Source organism: Rissa tridactyla, chromosome 1 (assembly GCF_028500815.1).
Source record: "Rissa tridactyla isolate bRisTri1 chromosome 1, bRisTri1.patW.cur.20221130, whole genome shotgun sequence".
NCBI classification, from domain to species: Eukaryota; Metazoa; Chordata; class Aves; order Charadriiformes; family Laridae; genus Rissa; species Rissa tridactyla.
Window position 1 is genome coordinate 211,491,251 of NC_071466.1, and position 19,934 is coordinate 211,511,184.

The following is a 19,934-nucleotide window of genomic DNA, read 5'->3' on the forward strand; positions in this document are numbered from 1 at the left end:
TAATTGGTAAGAGACACCTCTAGAGTGCACCTGTATATAGCGTCTCTGTATAAAGGGCAGTCCGTGGATGAGGGACTCATCCCCTGTGGTTAATTTGTCAGTGCTGAACGCTCCTTAAAATAGAGCCAAGGAGATAAAAACAGAGCTTGGGCATTGCATGCATCGATGTTGTCTCAGTGTAGCTCTTTCTAGCACACGCTGTGTCTGGAGACAGGGGCATGGCGGGGCTCTTCTTTAAGCAACGGGGAAATGCAGGGAGAAAGCCCTGGGAGTTATGATCCCATCATACCTTCTTACACAGTCTTCAGTGCCTTTGCAGAGGTTTTCTTGGTGCGGGCTCAAGTCACAGAGCTGCTGTTGAGGCTCAGTCCTTTCCCTGCCACCTCCCAACACCACCAATAAAGCTCTCCCTTTCCCCTAAGTCATTATTTGAATAAACTTAGGTTCTTTGGGAGGGGAGGGAGGGAACGAGTTCCCTGCTCTGAGGCTGCAGGAGCTGGGGTTGCAGGAGAGCCCCGGCCATGTGCTGGCTGTGCTTCTCGCTGCTGAGGCAGAAGAGCTTTGCGGTTGCAGAGCATTACGCAGCATTTCAGATAAACATCTCGGGCATGGCCCAGGGCGCAGTGAAGGGTGTCTGGGTCATTCTGCTAATGAGGAGGCAGCCCCTAATGAGTCCACCTCTGCTCTCCTGCCTCTCCAAGAGGGAAGGGAAAAACCTCATAGTGCTCCCAGGTCAGGTTTGACTTCAGAGAAGAGTTGCCCACCCTACAGATGACTAGGAATCCCCTGGATGATGCATTGATGCCAACGTGCCTGGCAGGCGAATCCATTGACCCAGTATGGAGGTATTTCGTGTGGTGGAAGGTGTTGTGTTTGCAAGCCCAGAGAGCTGAGGCTGCAGAGCGCTGCCTGTCCCAGGCTGGAGCAGGAACTGGGAGGACAGGTAGGACTCCAGAGCTGGGAAAGCACCCGGGTCACTGCCGTGCAGAAAAGCCTCAGGGACAGTGTCTTTGGCTACGAAATGGTTGGTGTCTGTGTCTGAGATTCCACTATATAGGAGAACGGGTCCCTCAGGTCTTCTTCCCGGCAGGGGAAGACCCATCACTGGAAGCAGGATCTTCTCTCCCAGGACCACAGCTCCAGTGTGCTGGGACCACAACCGGGGCCCTGCTTATTTCTCTAGTAAAAATAACAGCTGATTTACAGCTCATTGTTCTTCATGTGCATTTTTGCAAAGAGGGAGGGAGCGGGAGGGAGCAGCAGGGGAAACCCTGGATGAATAACGTTGCTCTGACAACCCACCCCCACCAGCAAAGCACGCTCAGCCCTCGCTGCTCCAGCTGCAGGATGTCTGCTGCCGTACTCCATCCCAAGTTCAGGCCAGCCAGCTGCAGCTCTGAGATGCTCCCCAAGGCTGCTTTTTTGATACAGGTTACATGGAGGATGCCAGGAAGGTGTGGGTAGGGAGGAGATGAAGAGCAGGAGGTGCAGAGGGGTCTCAGCAGCTGCCAGGGCAGCTCGCAGCACACCATGGTCCAGCTCTGCAGCATTGAGGACACGGTTCGGTTTCTGGTTTGAATGCCACCTGCTATTCCTGATTTATGCATGTGGGATTCACAAGCCTGCTGTCCTTCCCGCTATGTTGGATGCAGAAGGTCCTGGGCCCTCACTTTCTATTGATTTCCCTGCTCCCAGAGACCCGTCCCCACCTTTTTCAATGTGCCTCTGATGGAAGTTTTATTAATGCAAAATGAATATCCCTCTGGAAAATGAAGTCCAGAAATTAATAATGAATTAAAACAACTTGCCACAGGCATCGCTAATGAGCTCTTTGTCTGTGTGGCTCACATAAAAGGAGGTCATTGCTCAGCCATTCCCATCGCGAATGGCAAGCAGATTAACCGGTAACTTTGAGTGCGTGGGTCTCTCCTGAGACAGCGAGACGGGGCTGCAGCTCGTCTCATGCTCAGCAGGGTTTTCCTGCCCTTATTCCCGCTGTGCAGGTTCGTCTTGAGGACTCTTTGCTACCACCTTCCTCCTCTCCCCTCCGAAGACTCAGGTTGCCCGTCTGTGTTGGGAGAACACTGGACTCGTCCCACTGGAAAGTACAATAACCTTGCAGAGCTTAAGAGGAGAGCGGAAAGTAATCTTGGAGGGGACTAGCAGGGCTTAACTTCACCGCCGTAAGCCTCTTCAGGGACGCTGGCCCAGTAACTAACCTGGCACCGCTCCAGCGCTGGGTCTGCATCTATTGTTCTTTTCCCTTATCTTGCAAGGCAAAGGGTTATCCTGCCTTATCTGCTACCACAGGCTTTGGAGGAGGCCCCACTGCAAGGGCAGTGGAGATCATGCCCCGGCCAAGCCCCAGGGGCAGGAGGGGGGGCTGTGCTGGGAGAGGAGCAGCTGCCGCTGGGCAGTAGAGAAGGGAAGGCTGTCACACCATGCCAACCACCCCTCCACAGCTTTCTCAGCAGCCAGGTCTCCCTCAGCAGAGATAAGGGGGCAACACGTTGCGTTTAGCCACCTTGCCCGGGGAGGGTGGCAGAAGGCAAGTGCTTTCAGGTGCTGCTCCTCACTCGATGCCTGGGGCTGGATGCAGCGGTGTGAAAGGGAAGGGACTCTGGGCATCACTGCTCCATGATGTGGCTGGACATCAGAAGGGGATTTTACCCCTTGTCCAGCACCCCTTGTGACAGTGCTGGCTGGCTGGAGCTGAGGGACCCATCACCTCCCCATGGCCACAGGCAGCCTGTTTCACATCAGCCATTTATTACTCCATTCTCCTTTCTTGCAAAATATGAAAGCTCAACCTATCCCCCCAAAGTGCTTAACCCAGGCTTGGGAAAATGCTGCCGTGTTTGTTGTTAAACTGAAAACTCATTCAATGCCCCCAGTAAGTACATGCGCAGAGCCTACGTATCTCTGAATTCACATAGCAGTCTTAACATCCTCTACTTTCCTCTTAGTTGCCCAGAGAGGTGGTAGATACCTCATCCCTGGTAACATTCAAGGTCAGGTTGGACGGGGCTCTGAGTAATCTGATCTAGTTGAAGATGTCCCTGCTCACTGCAGGCGAGTTGGACTAGATGACCTTTAAAGGTCCCTTCCAACCCAAACCACTCTATGATTCTATGATTCATCAAAGTATCTGGGTACCTCATAAGTCAGACTGTAGCTTGTCCTTAAAAAGCTTTGGTAAAGAGAGGTTCATCTTATAGGAGACAGGGATGCTGCGAATGTCCCACCCAGCACAATGCCAGGAGAGAAGTCTCTGAGGAGACACCTGTTGCAGCTCGTGTGCTCTTTTCTTGGGTCCCTGAAGGAACTCAAAGGGACAGAGGACCTGGCCACGGCCCCTCGCCTGCTGTGTTCAGCTCTGAGTGCCATTCGGGAGCTGGTCCAGGAGCCTGGGAAAGGCAATGCGGCAGGTAGCATAGACATAGCAGAGACTCCAACGGTTGTGCCTGAGAAGTCTGACTTGGAAATTAAAATGAAGCTTGTTGCATCCCACCTATTTGATATCTGCCAGGCTCTTCCTCCTACACAGCAACTCATCTCGTATTCGGCGGCTGCTTTAAGCCCGTGCTGCATTTAGGCATGGCTATTGCTTCTTTGCTGGCGTGTCCTAGAACCATCCTTGCATTGGGTGCACAGACATGGAGCAGAATGGATGTTGCTGGTGACTGCATTGGGACGTAGCAGCAGACGGGTGGGTGGGTGAAGGATGGCATAACACTCACGTGAATGCCAGAGAAGTATTTCAGGCTTGGCTCAACTGTGACAGGGACTAGGACAGTGCTGGGTTTAGGATCATTTTTAGAGAGCGGTTGAGAGTCTTGTGAATCTATTTGGAAATTAAATACAAATCAAGTTTTTTTTAAACACAAGCTGGTTTTGTATTTACAGGACAGGACAGTTAATTAGGACAACACGGTTCTCAGGTCCCCACCACCCAATTTCTGCACAGCATCATCATTTCATCTCCATTTAACAACAGGTTCACGTCTGGGGTAACTCTGACTCAGCTGCTTGGCAGACTCGTTGGCGCAGTCAAGCCTACAGACAGCTTTATTTTCACTGAGGCTTGCAGCACAGAGATCTGTAGACCAAATCCTGACGAGCAGTCACCAGGGAACACCGCTGGGATCTCTGACCCCAGCTGTGCCAGGGCTGCTGTAACCATTGCAGGTCTGGGATCTGGGCCTATTACAGGCTGTGGGATCTACCCAGATCCTTTGTACCCCTGTTTCCTACCAGTGATACTCAGGACAAGAGCGTTGTTACAGCCAAGACTTCAGTTGCCCAGTAGGAAACACAGGAATTTAGCAGAGCTGGTGGAAATTCAAATAGAGAGAAAGAAACATTAGGCTTAAAAGTCAAATAGGGTTTTGCAGAAAAGGCAGAATTTCCCTGTGGTACTAATGCACCGTCCTCTGTATGTGGTGAACAACTTCTCTGAGCTTGGCTTTTATGCTCTTACAAAGGGTATTTTGAAAGTGTGTGCTACTTTCCTCTCTTTCCTTCCAAGTGCCTAAATTTGAGGACACATCCTTATCCCGTAATGACAAGCCATACTGAATGGGAAACTATTTCGTTCTGTCATTTACTTCTCATTTGGTCCTGTCACATCCTATCTTTTGGCACTATGTATTTTCTTAGTGTTATGAGCATATATCTGTGCTGTGTGTGTGAGAGTGGGTGTCTGAAATGTGTTTGCAAAGGTCCTTGATAAAAAGCTTTAACAGCTAAAATTATCAGAGAGGCATGAGCGAGCTGGTCATGGTAGATCTGAACACTGGCAGGCGGCAGGTCATCTCTCCGCAGAGACATCGAGCACTGAAGAGGTCAGAATCACCAGGTTTTTAGTATTTACCTAGGAGGGAAACTACTGCTCATTTCAAGGAGCTAATGTTGCTTGCAGATTTAGCTTGATCACCAGAGGGAACATAAAAGCGACAGCACTTGAGCACCTTCAAGGCTGGCATTTCCCTGCAGAAGCACGGTGCAGTTATATCCAAGTTCTCCTCATTAATCACTTTTTTTCATTCTTGTTTTCCAGCCAAAGCTTTTGGCCAAGGAGTTGCTTGACTTGGTGGCATCTCATTTCAACCTGAAGGAGAAGGAATACTTTGGAATTGCATTCACAGATGAAACGTAAGTGCGAGAAATCAAAGATCTAAGAGGGAACTCATAGATCACAGAAAATCTTGGCGGTTTTATCCTAAGCAAAATGACCAGCGTAGAAGACCTGTGTACCCCAAGGTCCTACACCAAGGTCTAGCGGGGCATGGACCTCACATTGGAGTCTGTCCTGCACTGCTTCTTCTTCAGAGGGCTGGAGGCTTCTCAGAGCAAGTTAAGCATTGCCGGAGGTGTGCAGAGGCAGTAACAATCCCTTACCTAATCCCATGCTCAAAGAGTTGGTGTCATTTGGCATTGGTAAAACGTTAGCTAAAGCTCTCACGGGTTTCAGATGCACTCACTAGATCAAAATTATTACCAGATTGGCGGAACTGTTCAATTAAAGTGTTAATCAGTTTATTCACTCAAGCAGACTTAAAAGTAATGCTAAATTATTTCAAGGAAAGAAAAAATAAATCACAAAATTATGAATAATTTCTGATGTTTTAGATCCCAGATTAGAGTTTCTTAAAAAAGGGAAAGAAGAAAGTGTGGGAAAGAAAGGGATTGCCAAATTTAACATGAACGAAAAGCATTTTTAAATATAAAATTTCCATTGTGGAAAGGATTTGACCTTACCAGGAATCACACAACAGCCTTATGGCTGAGCTAAACCAAAGGACGGGACCCTGACACTGCAGTCACCTCAGGCAATGTTGGTTGCTCACTTTGAACCCCAGCTCCCAGAGTCCTCGTATTACCACAAAATTTGAGGTTTTGTTTCAAGACAGGCCATTTCTACCCCCTGTTTAAAAGGCAAGTATAAAATTAGCATTGGAGAAACATTAAAGGTCTGCCAAATGCTATGAGAAGACCTAGACTGTGACCTCTCAGTGGTACTGCTCAGTCCCTTCTACTTTTTTCCAGCTGCCTGTTTTCTCTCTGTAGTTAGACTGTCCTGGGCATATGGACTGTGACCTGTATGCACACCCGCCACAATCCACCTTGGTATGCAACAGGGGGGTCTTGTGATTAGGAACAGGCTTCCTGTACATATATAGTTTTAAAAACCCAAGATTTTTGAGCCAACGCTGTGTTCCCAGAACACCTGAGTCAGTGGTATTGCTGTCACAGAATCATAGAATCACAGAATTGCCTAGGTTGGGAGGGACCTTTCAGATCATCGAGTCCAACCATCAACCTAAGTCTGACAATAAACCATCACTAAACTCTATCTCTAAGCACTACATCTACCCTTCTTTTAAATACTTCCAGGGATGGTGCCTCAACCACTTCCCTGCACAGCCTGTTCCAATGCTTAATAACCCTTTCAGTGTAAAGACTTTCCCTAATATCCAGTCGAAACCTCCCCTGGCGCAACTTGAAGCCATTTCCTATTGCCCTATCGCCTATTACTTGGGAGAAGAGACCAGCCCTCACCTCACTACCCCCTCCTTTCAGGTAGTTGTGGAGAGCGACAAGGTCTCCCCTCAGCCTCCTTTTCTCCAAGCTGAACACCCCCAGCTCCCTCAGCTGCTCCTCATGAGACTTGTGCTCCAGGCCCCTCAGCAGCTTCATTGCCCTTCTCTGGACACGCTCCAGCACCTCAGTGGCTTTGATGTAGTGAGGGCCCCAAAACTGGACACAGAACTCGAGGTGGGGGGCTCACCAGTACCGAGTACAGGGGGAAACGAGCCAGCTCTGCTCTCCTGCCGAAGTGGCAGCGAAATCTAAATTATCTGCTGAAATAGTGATTCAGGATTGGGTAATCAGAGGCTGCTAGATAATTGCACAAACACATCCACATTCAACTCAGCAACAATCGCTCCTCTAGAGACAGTTCCTTTGGCAAGGACCTGCCTTGGTCAGCCAGAAGCCAACTCAGGACACAGCTCCCAGGTGGAGAGATGCTCGACATCAGGAACACGCAGAAGCAGGACCTGAATCAGAGGAGAGCCCAGAATCCATCCCATCCCACTGACACGAGCAGCTCAGCGCTGTAGGAGAACTCCAACCCAACACAAATTAATGAGACTGGTCCTCAAAGAAGGAGCAGCAGGAGGCACTGGCAACTTATAAAGTGAGGAGGAAATTACCAGGGTGCTATTTCTTATGGGAGAGAGCAAGTTCCCCAGGGGGTGCTGCCTGAGGGGTGAAAGAAAGCCATGCAGGGAAGCCAAAGCTGACTAAAAGGTGAAAATGTTCCCTTAACAGTCCTAACAGCCCAGGTTAAAAACAAGAAACACATGTCAGACTGCAACCAGATAGCAGCTGAGCAGTTCCAGCTCTCGGCTCAGCTGAGTGGGCACAGGGCTCCCCTGGGAGTGCAAGGGAAGCTAATGAGGAGGTGTCAGCAATTAGAGAGAGCCCAGCCTCCCGTGGGGCTTCCAGGTTTAACACAGAGCAGTGTGAGCAAAGATCTGGGTTAGCGATGGGAGGAAGCGCGAGAGGCTGACAGAGGCTGTCGAGGCAGCACTCAAAGATGGGGACGCAGATGGGTGTGCACTGTCTAGACGGGATTTCAAAGGGTGAGGTGATGGCATCCACTCACTTGGTCACCTTCTTGACCTGTGGTCAAGGTGGAGCGGGGTGCACTGTCACAGGAGCTTAGCCAACCCAGACAAAAGATCTGGGGGGAGCCTTCTAGTAAACACGACCCAGCAACATGCCAGTGAGTCCCAGCTGATAGGAAGGTTGGTCTGCAGCCCTTCTGCTGTCCCACAGTGAATCTGAGCCTTGCACTGAGGCTTCTTCAATGCTGTGAAAACAACACTGACAAAAAAAAATATGTATAATATTTCCTCCTCAGTTGTAAAAAGCTCCGAATGGAGTTGCCACAAACAGTGATTGTTCTATTTGACTGAACGCAGCCAAAAAAAATATGGGGAGTTGGATTAGGTCTTGGAAATAGATGTCCCATGTCACTGCCAGGAAAAAAAAAGGGCTATCCGTACCACAGACCTTAACCTGCAATGTGAAATGGAAGTTTAAAAAGTATCCTTTCTTCAAAAAGTAGGAAAATCAGACTCTTTGTGTGTGTTTGCAGAGCATCTAACACAGCCCTATAGCTAATACAGATGAGGCACACAAAAAGAAACCCTTTAATTCTGTGACGTAAACCCTCAGGGATTTCCTTTCTCTTCACTCTTTGCTGAGTTTCCATGCGCCTTACTTGAAGGGAACTCATAACCAGCTGAAACAGAACAAGCCGCGTTCATAAATGTAGTCTGAGGTTGGCTAAATTGCAAGTTTAGAAAGAAGAAAAGCCACTAAAGTATTAAATCAATTCTTCTATTTAAGAGTAAAAGCTCTATGAGAGTAATTTATTTAGAAATGATTTGGACTGGGGATTTCCATTCATTAGTTGTGCTCTATCATGACAACCTGAGAAGAAAATCAATAGGAACAACCTTTGCGTTGGCGACTTAATAGTTTCTTGTGATAATATAGGGTCATTACTGCATTCAGCGTGACTAAAATTAGATTGTCAGACTATTATGGAGGAGAGAATAACGCCTCCTATTTTAATGATGATAGGAACGCTTTATGGCGTGAGCCATTAACTGCGGGAGGGCACAGGTCAAAAGGGTGTCCCTGTACAGCACGTAGGGCCAAGCTTCACGTGAAGCCAGAAGAGCTATACGCTGGTTGATTAACAGTGAAAAGGAATGGAGAAAGGGCTTTTTTTTTTTTCATTTCAGCTGAATATGAATCTCTGCTAACCGCCCTTTCCCTTGGCATCAGCTCTTCCAGCAGTCACTGAGAGCAAGTGGTCAGGATTACCCTTCTGTTCGCTGCAGACACTCCGTCTGGGCCATAGGCAGGTTTTCCATGTCCTTTACTTGTCCTTAGACCTGAGTCACCTGCTCCATGGAGAACTACCGACTTTTGCATCCCACAGCTCTTCGTGGGCCAAACCCAAAGCTGACCCAAACCCTTTTGCTCCCTTGCCAGAGCAGAACCTGCAGAGCAGCTTCGTCGGCTAGCTAATGTACCGGATAAAAACTGCAAGGGATTGAGGCCCACGTTATTTGTGTTACGCTTGTGCAAGAGACTGTACTAACATGACAAGGTGATAACAGAGAGTGCCCTTGCTTAGCTCAGGATTCTACGGCCAAGGGGATGGCAAGGGGAGAGTAGGAGAAGAGGGACAGCAGGGCACCACTCTTCCCTGGAATCCTCTCTCATTTCCAGGAACAGGGGGGAAACCTATTTCCACCCTGCAGCCATTTGGCAGAGCCAAAATGAGGGACCAGGTGTCCCACGTCCTGGTTGAACAGCCAGTCCAATGGAGGGTGCAGCTCTGAAAATAATGTCCCGTTCTGGCATTGCACCAGCTCCTTTGTCACCAAATCCACTGTTTGGCAAAATCAATGTAGCTAAATTCCTACAGCTCCCTGGGCTTTGCAGCCCCTTAAAAAATATTTCTGTGGAAGGATTGAGACCTTAAACAAGAAAATCTGTGAGCTTAAAGGGTTGGGGTTTTTTTGATTCTGTCATGACTGACGGAAATGTAAAATAATTTATATGGTTTCTATTACACGAACTGATCTTTCTCAATGTCCATTCAATTCAACACAAGTTTGACACTGAAGAGGCGTGAGTTGGTTTATTGGTCCAAATACCTTTATAACACAAATCAATGTGGATCCGCTTTTCAGAAAACTGGACACTAACCAGTAAAACTGTATAAACAGAACCACCTGGAGGCAAAGTAAAGTATTCATTGATGTACCACTCTTTACTGAAAGCCCCGATAAAAGAAAACAGAACTACTGCATGCAATCAACAATATGAACCCTGGGCACCAAAATCCATACTCAGTCTGTAACCTAAATGGACCCAGTTTTTTTTTTCTAAAGATGATTATGTATTTGTTATTGACACACCAGCTTAACTGCCAACATGAGTACAACCAACAGAGAAAAATGATCTGGCTTCCAATATTCAACCTCCCTATAGGTCACACAAAACTGCTTGCACTGTTATTTGTGAATATGCTGATATAAATACCCAAATCAATGGCGATAATGAAACAAAAGCTACTTTTTGTCTCTAAATTGAGCCGTGAAGGAAATCCAGCTAGATATAGGCATGTATGAATGGGATCCCAGCGCAAGCTGCCTAAATTGGTCCATGCAAACTGTCAGGATTAGTACATGCCTAGGGTTATACGCCCGTACTTTTCCTTGTCTTACATGGGATTGTGCTCCATGAATAGTTCTGCTGAAGACAGCAAGACGGCTTCCAGAGCAAAGCGTTTTGTGGTGTAACGGCATTGGAGCTTGGCTCCCCGATAGACCACATTCGCAGGCGGATGCCAGTGACTCTGCACTGCCGCTGTTTGCTACGTGCCACACATGCACGCTTGAAAACAAGGAGTGAGGTGACAATCTGCAGTGCAGAAGCCCTCAGCGATGAAAGACTGTAAGTGGTAATTGAGTACAGTGAGCAGTTAGCTCCTGGCAGTGATTTAAGTGACCTTCCTCCTCTGAAGGAGCTTTGGATTTAAGCTCCATGCAGATGAGAGTAATGAAACTCTTCAACCTAAAAACTCAGTGGCAATTAAATGTGTTATGCAGTACTCACACCCGGGTACATGAACAACATAAATGTGTAATGCGGTATGCATACATATATGCATATATTCTTTTTGCACTGATTATATCAACCAGTTTCTCAAGTTAAAATGCAGAGAGAAGGAACAGAGCAAGTCTTTTCGAAACAAGAAATACCTTGAAGTGAATTATAGTTCTGTGCACCGTAGCTTCTCAACCCCTTGTTAGGCAAACCCAGACATTTCTGTTGAATAAAGGTAGAGGTACACCGTAAGCCCATTGTCAACAAATGGGTCTTGGTGGGAACCGGTGTGTAATGCCATCAGCTGCTGGTGGCTGCTACTTTGGTGATACAAATGGAGCTGGACAGGTTCAGGATAGGATGTCAGGCTTAGTGTGGCTTTTCCTTGCTCTGACAGTGTTTTGTACCTTGGTCTACATGGATAAATGCTCGTTTTGTACTTTGGCTAGGAATGGGTGAGCACGTCTAGTTTCAATTCCCATGCGTACTGTGGCCTTCAGTGAATTTCAGCCTTCCTGAGTCCTGTTAAAATGAACATAACAGCACTTCAGGGCAAAATAAAATAGGAAAAGGGACAGATTTCAAGAAGGGGCATGCAGCTGGAAATGTGGACGCCTCTGATTTTTGGGTGCCCAGGCTGAGAATCTTCTGATGAGGCTTATTTTCTGACAGTCTGGAGCATCTGTCTTCTAAACACCAAGCCTTTTTAAAGTACACATCTGTGCTGAACAACGGAGCAGGATGCAGGGATCTTGCAGTAGCGCTGGGCGACTGTGTCCCAGCAGCAGAAATGACGGAGGGAGACCCCATCGTGCTGTGTGCCCAGCCTGCTGAAAACGAGCCCAGTCAGCCCATACAGCCAGCCCCATTAACACAGCCATCCTCACTCCTGACCCATGTACTGCAATGAAATGACTTGAAAAAGGGCTTGAAAATCTGCATTATGTCACCCCTTTCCAGTAGCCACATTGCTAGTTAAGTCTGTGCCCTTAACACACAGCTCAGGCTGCCCTTTACCTAGAGGGAAAAAAAAAATTGAGAAAAAAACTTATTTAAAAACTTTATCTTGAGAAAAAGCTGACTAAAAGTTAAAATATCTTGGAGAGAAACACACAGGTGTCTAGAGCAGGGGATAAAAAAGGTTTTGATCTTTTTTGTACACCAAAATATGTCCAGGATGAGTTTGAAATGTCCCCACCTCCACCCGTATCACTTGTACGTAGTTGAAATTTGGTACTCTTGCAAAATAGAGGCAAAGGCCACTTACACTGAACACCTGGCTTTTATATGGCAAAATTTGAGGTGAGACAGCTTCTTTATAAATGGCTGATCCTGATTTGATGAGTGGATTGGAGGTCCCTGAGCTGCCCATCCTCTTCTGCATCTGCATAAGACATGGCAGCTGTACAGAAATTCAAATGGAACCCGGGTGATTCAAAGCCTCCTGAAACTCTTTCTTTCCCCTTTATTTATTTTTGTAGAAAAGATGAAGTAGGGGAGCTACAAATCCAGTTAAATTGCTAAATAGATGTTGCTGCTTATTTCCTAAAGGTGCTTCTTAGCTGCCCAAAGCGCTGCTAAGGAGTAACAGGCAGACCCTGAGTGTATTTGCTGACACAGTACATTGCTAAGGCTTGTGGCAACTCTAGAAGTTAATTTAACACTTTTTTTTTTTCTTTTTTTTTTTTTTTAATTTTCAGTGGAATGAAGAATTATTCTTGAGGATTAGCATGAGCTGGCAAATAGGCACTGGAATAGAGCTCAGGACATCTGAGTTCCATTTCCTCCTTTATTTGCTGCAAGATTCCCCCCAAAATCACTTCAATTCTCTCTCCCCTTGCTTGTCTAGACAGCAGAGCGCTGAAGGCAAGGGCTGCCTCTCCCTCTGGGTGAAATCTGGTCTGGCTGAAATCAATAGCAAAATGCTCACAGGATGCAGCCCTAGCATCACTAAAGGCAATGGCAAAATTCCTACCGACTTCAGTGGGGCCTGAATTTTACCCTATGTATTTCCACAGTGCCTAATTTAACGGGGCCTTTATCTCAGCTGGGGGGTGAGATGCCCCTGTAATACAAATAATGTTATTTATAAAATACCTGTCACGCACACACAGCACTCTACAATGTGGGGAATGTGACAAAGAACAGAGCTCCTGCCCAGGAAAGCTTCCAGCAGCAAGGCACGAATGGATAAATTATAGGAGAAAATAATAGCGACAGGTACCATCTCGGCAAAAGAAAAGCAGCATGTGGTAATTGGTGCTGGAACGCTTCATGGAGCAGCTGCTTTTCAGGAGCTCTCTGAAGGAGGAAAAACGAAGGCTGGGCAAACCTGGAGAGGCTATTGCAGGCACGTGGGTGGTAAATAAACTGTCTGAGGCTGTAGAGTCAGGTTTAGCCTTGAGTGAAATTATTGCAGGCGTTGTGGAAACTCTTAACAATAAGGATTTCTAATGAAAATCTTGACAGACTTTTAATGATACAACTTCTCCTGGGGGTTGTAATAAAAAGGTGAAGCTCATAACACTTTGGGCTGTCCTGCCTGGTCGGTGCTGCCAGCCTTCACCCTGACAGATTGAACTTTAGCTGTTCGATCCCCAGACTGAAACGTTGCCAGGATGATATCACCTCCGCTCTCCTCAAACATCTACTGTGTGTTTTTGAAATATCATGCAATAGCTAAGGGCAAATAGCATGTGCTTCAATTCACCTTTTGTAACACCTCAGACCTCGTCGCAACGCGTAGCGAGAAACCTATTTGGTGCCAGGCTCAAAACTGTCTCTTCTCTTGCCAGGGGACACTTGAACTGGCTTCAGCTGGACCGCCGGGTGCTGGAACATGACTTCCCCAAGAAGTCCGGACCCGTTGTTTTGTACTTTTGTGTCAGGTAAGTCCGCGATGGCAAGGCCTTCCCATGGGATACAGCTATAGGTGACCTGTTCCCCAGAGGCCAGGAAATGAGACTGTCGGTTCCTCACGCCATAGAAACACCTGTGCACAAACCAACACTTTTACAGAGATTTCTTTTGAGGTCTTTGGCATTGAAAACTCTTCTTGCACAAGTGTAATAAGAAGTAGCCACACTAATGGCCATAGCTGCCCACAGAGAAACATTCTATGAGGGCAAGATCAGACTTCATGTCATTTATTTGTGGGTTTTGAACTCCTAGAAAATCCAAGCTGGGTAGGGCTGCAGAACAAAGACCTCTTTCTGCCAGGATAACCAACCTGAGCCAGCCACCTGGCGGGAAAACACTCGCTTCCTCACCAGCAAGCCATCCGTTTCCTCTGGATTGTGCCCAGGGTGTGTGTTATGTCAGGGACCAAATTAATCTCGACGTAGCTCTGTCGTATTTGCCTTCTGGACTCAACCACGTAACGGTATAATGAATTACGCGCAAATAGCAAATTATGGCATTTTATGGCAACCAGTTGGCTTCTGCATGGGCATAGAACATATTCATAGCCTGGACCAGACTAGAAAGGTTTTAATGAAGATTACGGCAGTTTGGAAGAATTTCTCTTCATCTGGGAACTTTGCAAGGAACCATTAGTGTTTAGGAGCCACTAGAAGCTGCCGGTGTTCTTGTGTACGCAGTGTCTTTGCCTCCAAGGGAGATATTTTCTGAGAAGGCAAATTTGTTCTTGCAGCTTTAAAACACCCAGAGAGAGGCCGGGGGTTGGGATGGCATATGTACAAAATTAAGTTGAGGGTTTTGACTTACTTTTAATGGATAGCTCATGTCTAGAACTAGCCAGCGCAGTGTTACTGTGTCTTTTTCTGTTAGCCTTTCCACTCCAGTGTTATATTACATCTGACATCAGTCTCATTCATTCCATAGTACCCACAAAAAATGAAGACCTACTTTTGAGTTTCTTCCCCTGAGTGAAGCTTTTTTTTCCCCGCATAGTGATTGTCATTCATTTAACTTCAATTACAAGGGAGGCTTCTCAAGAGAAGAGACTCTTTGTTCTGTTATGTCCCCATATTTAGTGGTGGATATATCTAAGGACGAATCAAGGCTGCGCAAAGCCCCATGACTCCAGAACCGGCCTGCTGTCCCTCCCAACAAGAAGAGCTTAGTCTACATTTTGGGTGCTTCAAACCATAAGGGTAGATCCAGAGCCGAACATTTCCAGTGTATATGATCCACATCCACCCGTGCTTAGAACTACACAAAACCGTTGGTGCTCTTCTGCAAAAGTGTTAGACTTTCAGGCAAATTTAGAAAAAAACAAACTCATTAAGAACACAGCAGCTCTGTTACCAAGCTCTTGCCTAGGGGCTAAATTGAGGAGTCCGTACGAGGGCAGGGATCCCATGGGAAGCAGGGAAAGCTCTGACCGAGCAAGAGCTAAGTGCAGATTTTAGGAGTGGAACTGCTAAATGTGTGAAAGCCGGTGCTACCAAGCCACTCTCATATTCATTTCAAAGACCACTCAATGAGCATAAATATTGCCATCTGTATTGTTTTACGAAAGCTGGCAGCGCAGTGGAGACAAGTCATTCTAGCAGGATCTTAGCCAAGAGACATCTTACGACTATGGATCCATATAACAGTTAGTAAATGAGTAACCTCTCCTGTTCTGGAACCGTAATCCATAGGGAAGAGGCACTGGGGAAAAGTCAGCATTCGGTGACTGAAAAGTGAGTGTGTGAAAACCAGACTGACGATGGGCTTATACTTTTTTTTGTGGTGGTAATGCATGGATTGTCACAGCGAGTTACTGAATTGGACTGGAAGGCCAGATGTCTCAAAGAGTTAGGAATAGGCATTAGCTTACCATGGCTTTTCTACTGGTTTTCTTCCCCTGTGGATATCAGACGCTGGCAAGAAGTTGAAAATGTTTCCCAGCACTTAAAGAGTTCCCATGTCCATTCCCAAATCTGATCTGAGCAGAAGGCAATTGGAGAAGAAATCGGCTCCAGCCAGCTGGCTGAAGTTGGAAAGGCCCCAGGTATCTGTTACCAGCGGTTCCAGTTCTGGCTTGGGAACTAAAGCAAGGGCTGAAGGAATGGCTGTGAAGGGACCCACCCACAGACAGGGATGTATTTTCATAATCTGGGGATGCACAGCAGCTTGCAGAGTCATCTGTACTGCAAACAGAATGCTCCCTCTCCCCTGCTGCCATGAGATGGAAAGCAGAAATAACTAATGCTGTACCATACCTAATTACAAATGCATTAATTTTTAAGGGACTGGGTGCCCATGACATCTACTATATCATTGGTAAAGGTTTGCCTGTGTTTGCAAATACCTTTCTGGCATTACCTCTCCCCAGCACTGCCGCTGAGAAAGCTCAGCTTGGTGCTGGGGGTCCTAATTGGGGGGATAGTAATACAAGCAACTGGATGTGCCAGATGTTCATTACAGAGAAATCTGTTTACCGTATCAGGATTTAGTAATCATGTGGGTTTTTCCCTCTAGTCAACGTAAATGTACAATTCAAGCACACGGGGTAACTACTGAAGATATTAAGCTTCAGGCAAGAATTGTAAATGGCAGTTTGTGAAGAGGAGAAGCTACAGAGGAACCATTTTCACCTTTTATGTGACCAGCAATTTTTTTTTTTACCCTTAACATGCCTGCAGCAATGTTGATGGGCAGCATGCCCACCAAAGATGCTGTAGTTTTTAGATCGCTCTAAAAGTACATTTAAAGGAAGCATGCCTTTTTAAGCAAAGGCTTCTTGGAAGAACCATACTGAAAATAGTAAGTTTGACAAGCTTTGCAGCGTGAAATTCTCCTCCCGTATTTAAATCTCTGCAGCACTGTTGAAGCTCCATCTTTTGACACACATTTCCTTGGGGGTTGACATTGTTGAACATTGATGTCCAGTGTCTTTCTTTACTCTCTTCTGTAATCAAAGACCAAAAATTTCACAGGACTGTGTCAAAGAAGGATTTTATAAGGAAGTTCTTAGCATTAGTTCTGAAGAAATTGCTTCTGCCCTTGTACACTTGCACAGCTAACTGAAGCCTCTCTGTCCTCAGGTTGTCATCTAGTGCTTCTCTGGAAGCTTTCCACTGAGAACAATGTAGGAATCTAGGAAGCAATCAGAACTGCTTGGGCAGTTGTGAACTGCCCCATGGCTATTCTTGTGCAATATTATTTTATGAGTCTCTGCTAATATCCATTTATATAGTTTTAAAGCCATACACGAAAGCAAGAGGGAGTGCCATGTGTCTTGCAGGGGAGGTGGGATGCCTGGAGGATGAGAGCAATGTTAGTTCTCATCTTAGAATTAGCTTCCCCGGGTGGCTTTCTAAAGCCCTGGTCACTTGGTTGTTGGTGAAACTCATTCCCTGCCTCAGAGGGTTTAACAGTGCAGATAAACAAGTCAGATGAGAGTCACAGGTAAAGTCTGGGAGAAGCGAAGGATGGGGAAGAAGGAAGGAGGGACTGCTTGACTAGTTGATTTTACAGAGGTGTTTTGGGACCAGAAGAGGACAGTGAAATTGCACTTCACAACATGAGCTGCGTGGCAAAGGGTGGGAGACTAAAATGTGGAGACCCAGGCAGCAAGGATGTCAGAGGAAAACAGAGCTAGCAGGGGTTCAGATAAAGATTGTTACACTTTTGGCAGGGAAGGAAGCATTTTGCTCCGACTCACACAGGCAGGAGAAGGAAGGCAAAATTACTCCCTTTGTGTAAATTTTTGAGGTGAGGGAGGACCAGAGCATAGACACGCTGTTTGTTCATGGAAAGCACAGCTGACCAGGCTTCGCAGTGAATTCTCATCCTCAAACAATGGCCTTGTGGGATTAGCAATCCTTAGCTAGGGAACCACCAGCATGGGTCTGATCTCTTTATCTGCTGGCTGTTTGTCATGCTGTTAATTTATATGAACAAGCTCAGCAAATAAAATTCACTTCACTGGTGGATCTTTTCCCAGGAATGAGTATGTGTGTTCTCAGGGTAGCTCCACCAGCTAAATAGTGACAATTCACTGCAGAAGTCGTCACGCTAAATCAGAATCTCTCTCACATGGAAAGGCTTTTCTTTGAGAAAGGCATGGAAAAAAATGTGAAATAAATCCTCAACACTCAAATACACTGTGGGGCAGAGTTTGTATCTATGGCCCGGCAGTATTCCCACAAAGGAATGCCCGTGTCCAGCAACGTCTGGCATGTTTTCATACGCATTGGCTAGGCTGAAGTCAGCATGGGGGCTCAGGACTCTCAATATTGAGGCCAGATGTTTTGCCAGGTTACCACAGTTACTACAGAACAAAGTGGCCTTAGAGATATAATAAAACCAGCACTGAAACACAGAATGCAGAGCTCACACGAGTCACTGCTTCCTTTAACCTGAAGGAACACAGCTCTGTGTGCACCAGTGGTGGTCCAGGTGCGAGGCAGGTGGGACAGATGTCTGAGGTGGAACTCATCACACCAAACCTGAGATGTTTACCTGGTAGACAGCTCTACATCAGGGCTAATTAGCACAGCCTGCCTGTATAACCACTGGAAAGAAATAGGCACTTTTCAGGAACAATTCACCCAACTTATTTTAGATGACTGCTTTGGAATTCAATAAGTTGAAGTCTAAAATACCTATGTCTCTTCTCTGACCTCAGACCCCTGCTCAGATGTAGGCATCTGCATTGTAGCTGCCTCTTTTCACCTGATGAATCCCCTCTGTGTGCATCAAGGGCAGCCTATAAATTCAGAATTTCAAACAGGGTTGGCACAGCCAGGGTTGAGGAGGCATTTCCTAGCTACAAGGCTCTGCCTGACTACCTGAACAGAATTGGACCGGATTTCAGCTGCTAATGAGGCCTTATGCTATTTTTGTTTTTCAGCCCTCCTTTATACCCAGTCTTTAAACCTATATTCCGTGAAAAAAAAAAAAGACTAACGTTAAAAATAAAAGAAGCAGGAGACCACCTGGAAAAAGCTGACCCTGGAAGGGAGACAGTGGTTGCTAATATGGGTTGTTCACAGGGCTAGATGGACCTTACAACCTGTTGCTGAAATACATTGCTGCCTCCTGCATTGGCCAGAAGGCACACATGGGGTGCAGATTCATGGCATCCTGCTCCCAACTTGCTCAACTCACCCACACGGCGATCCCAGCACACCATGGTTGTGTATGCCTTTCATTTCCACGTAGCTTTGCATTTCTCCGAGAAATGAGATTAGGGGGGTTGGTGATGACAGCAGCTTGCTACAGCAGGAAGAGCGGAATAGAAACACACTAAATTAACCAGAGCAATTTATTTGCCTCACATGCAATGGGCTGTGTTTCTCCATCCACACTTTTCCCCACCAGAGAGGATATGTGGTTCTCCACCACTTTGCTGCAAGCAGGGAATGAGGAATCGCCAGCTCCTACCTCTCCCCTCCGAGGAGGGAGAAGGAGCAGCCCCCTCTCTGCCCCGTGGTTTCCAGGAACTGTGGAAAGGCACCTGAGCAGATTATCAAAGACATCAATTTTGCAGGCAAGGGACAGGGAGAGAAGTGGCAGAGTTTGCTCTCACCCATGGATATGCTTCATCTCACCTGATGGCACCCAGGAGAAGATGCTGGGGAAAAATCATATATACACAAATTGCTCTGCTCTTCCGCTCTTCCCGGGTCGGCTGCAGACCCCTCTGCAAGGGGAGCTGCAAGGAGAGTGGTGCTGGACCTCACTTTGCCATCCCAGGAGAGTTCAGGAAACTGGTCTGAGATGTTTCTGCTCCTTGGGGTGCTCCATCCTCATCCTCATGGCTAGCTGTCTCTTCTCTGAGCTCCGTCCAGCTGTTCTGCCTCCCTCACCCACCCTCCCTACCAGCACTGAGCTGGTAACTCCCCACACCAAGCTCACAGGCAGTTTGTGCTACATATAAGGGAGACTAGGAGACACCTCCCGTTCACGTTATATCTCTACAGCTCCATGCATTGCTGGGGTGCAGTAGAAACAACAGCAAAAATCAGAATATTAAACCCACATAACCAACCCAGTCCAACCAAGCTGGTTTCAGGGGTTACCGTGATCTCCTCTGTCTATAAAGTCCAGCAAAGGTGTGCCATAACTCAGATCTCTTTGTACGTGTGTTTTGCTGGTTGGTGTGCATCAGCTGTGCGTATGCTAAGCGGGAAGATCCCCAAAGCCAGCAGCCCTGCAAAGTCCCTCCTCCCCCCCAGCCGCAGTGGATAAATACAGCCGCTCAGACCTTGTTTGTGTGGGAAGACAAGGCTCCCTGCAGACAATTTATTGCCGCCTTCTCAGGGTGGCCCCCTGCT

General features: G+C 46.9%; 1 protein-coding gene across 5 annotated transcripts in view; it reads left to right on the plus strand.

Annotated features, from left to right (window-relative positions):
* Positions 1–19,934, plus strand: part of FRMD4A (FERM domain containing 4A) — a 228,483-nt gene that overhangs the window by 117,599 nt on the left and 90,950 nt on the right. For all 5 annotated transcript variants that reach the window (XM_054188941.1, XM_054188944.1, XM_054188940.1 and 2 more), the window contains 2 exons: positions 5,060–5,154; positions 13,497–13,589. In XM_054188941.1, coding sequence (XP_054044916.1) covers positions 5,060–5,154; positions 13,497–13,589 — 188 coding nt within the window. The remainder of the gene's footprint in view (positions 1–5,059; positions 5,155–13,496; positions 13,590–19,934) is intronic.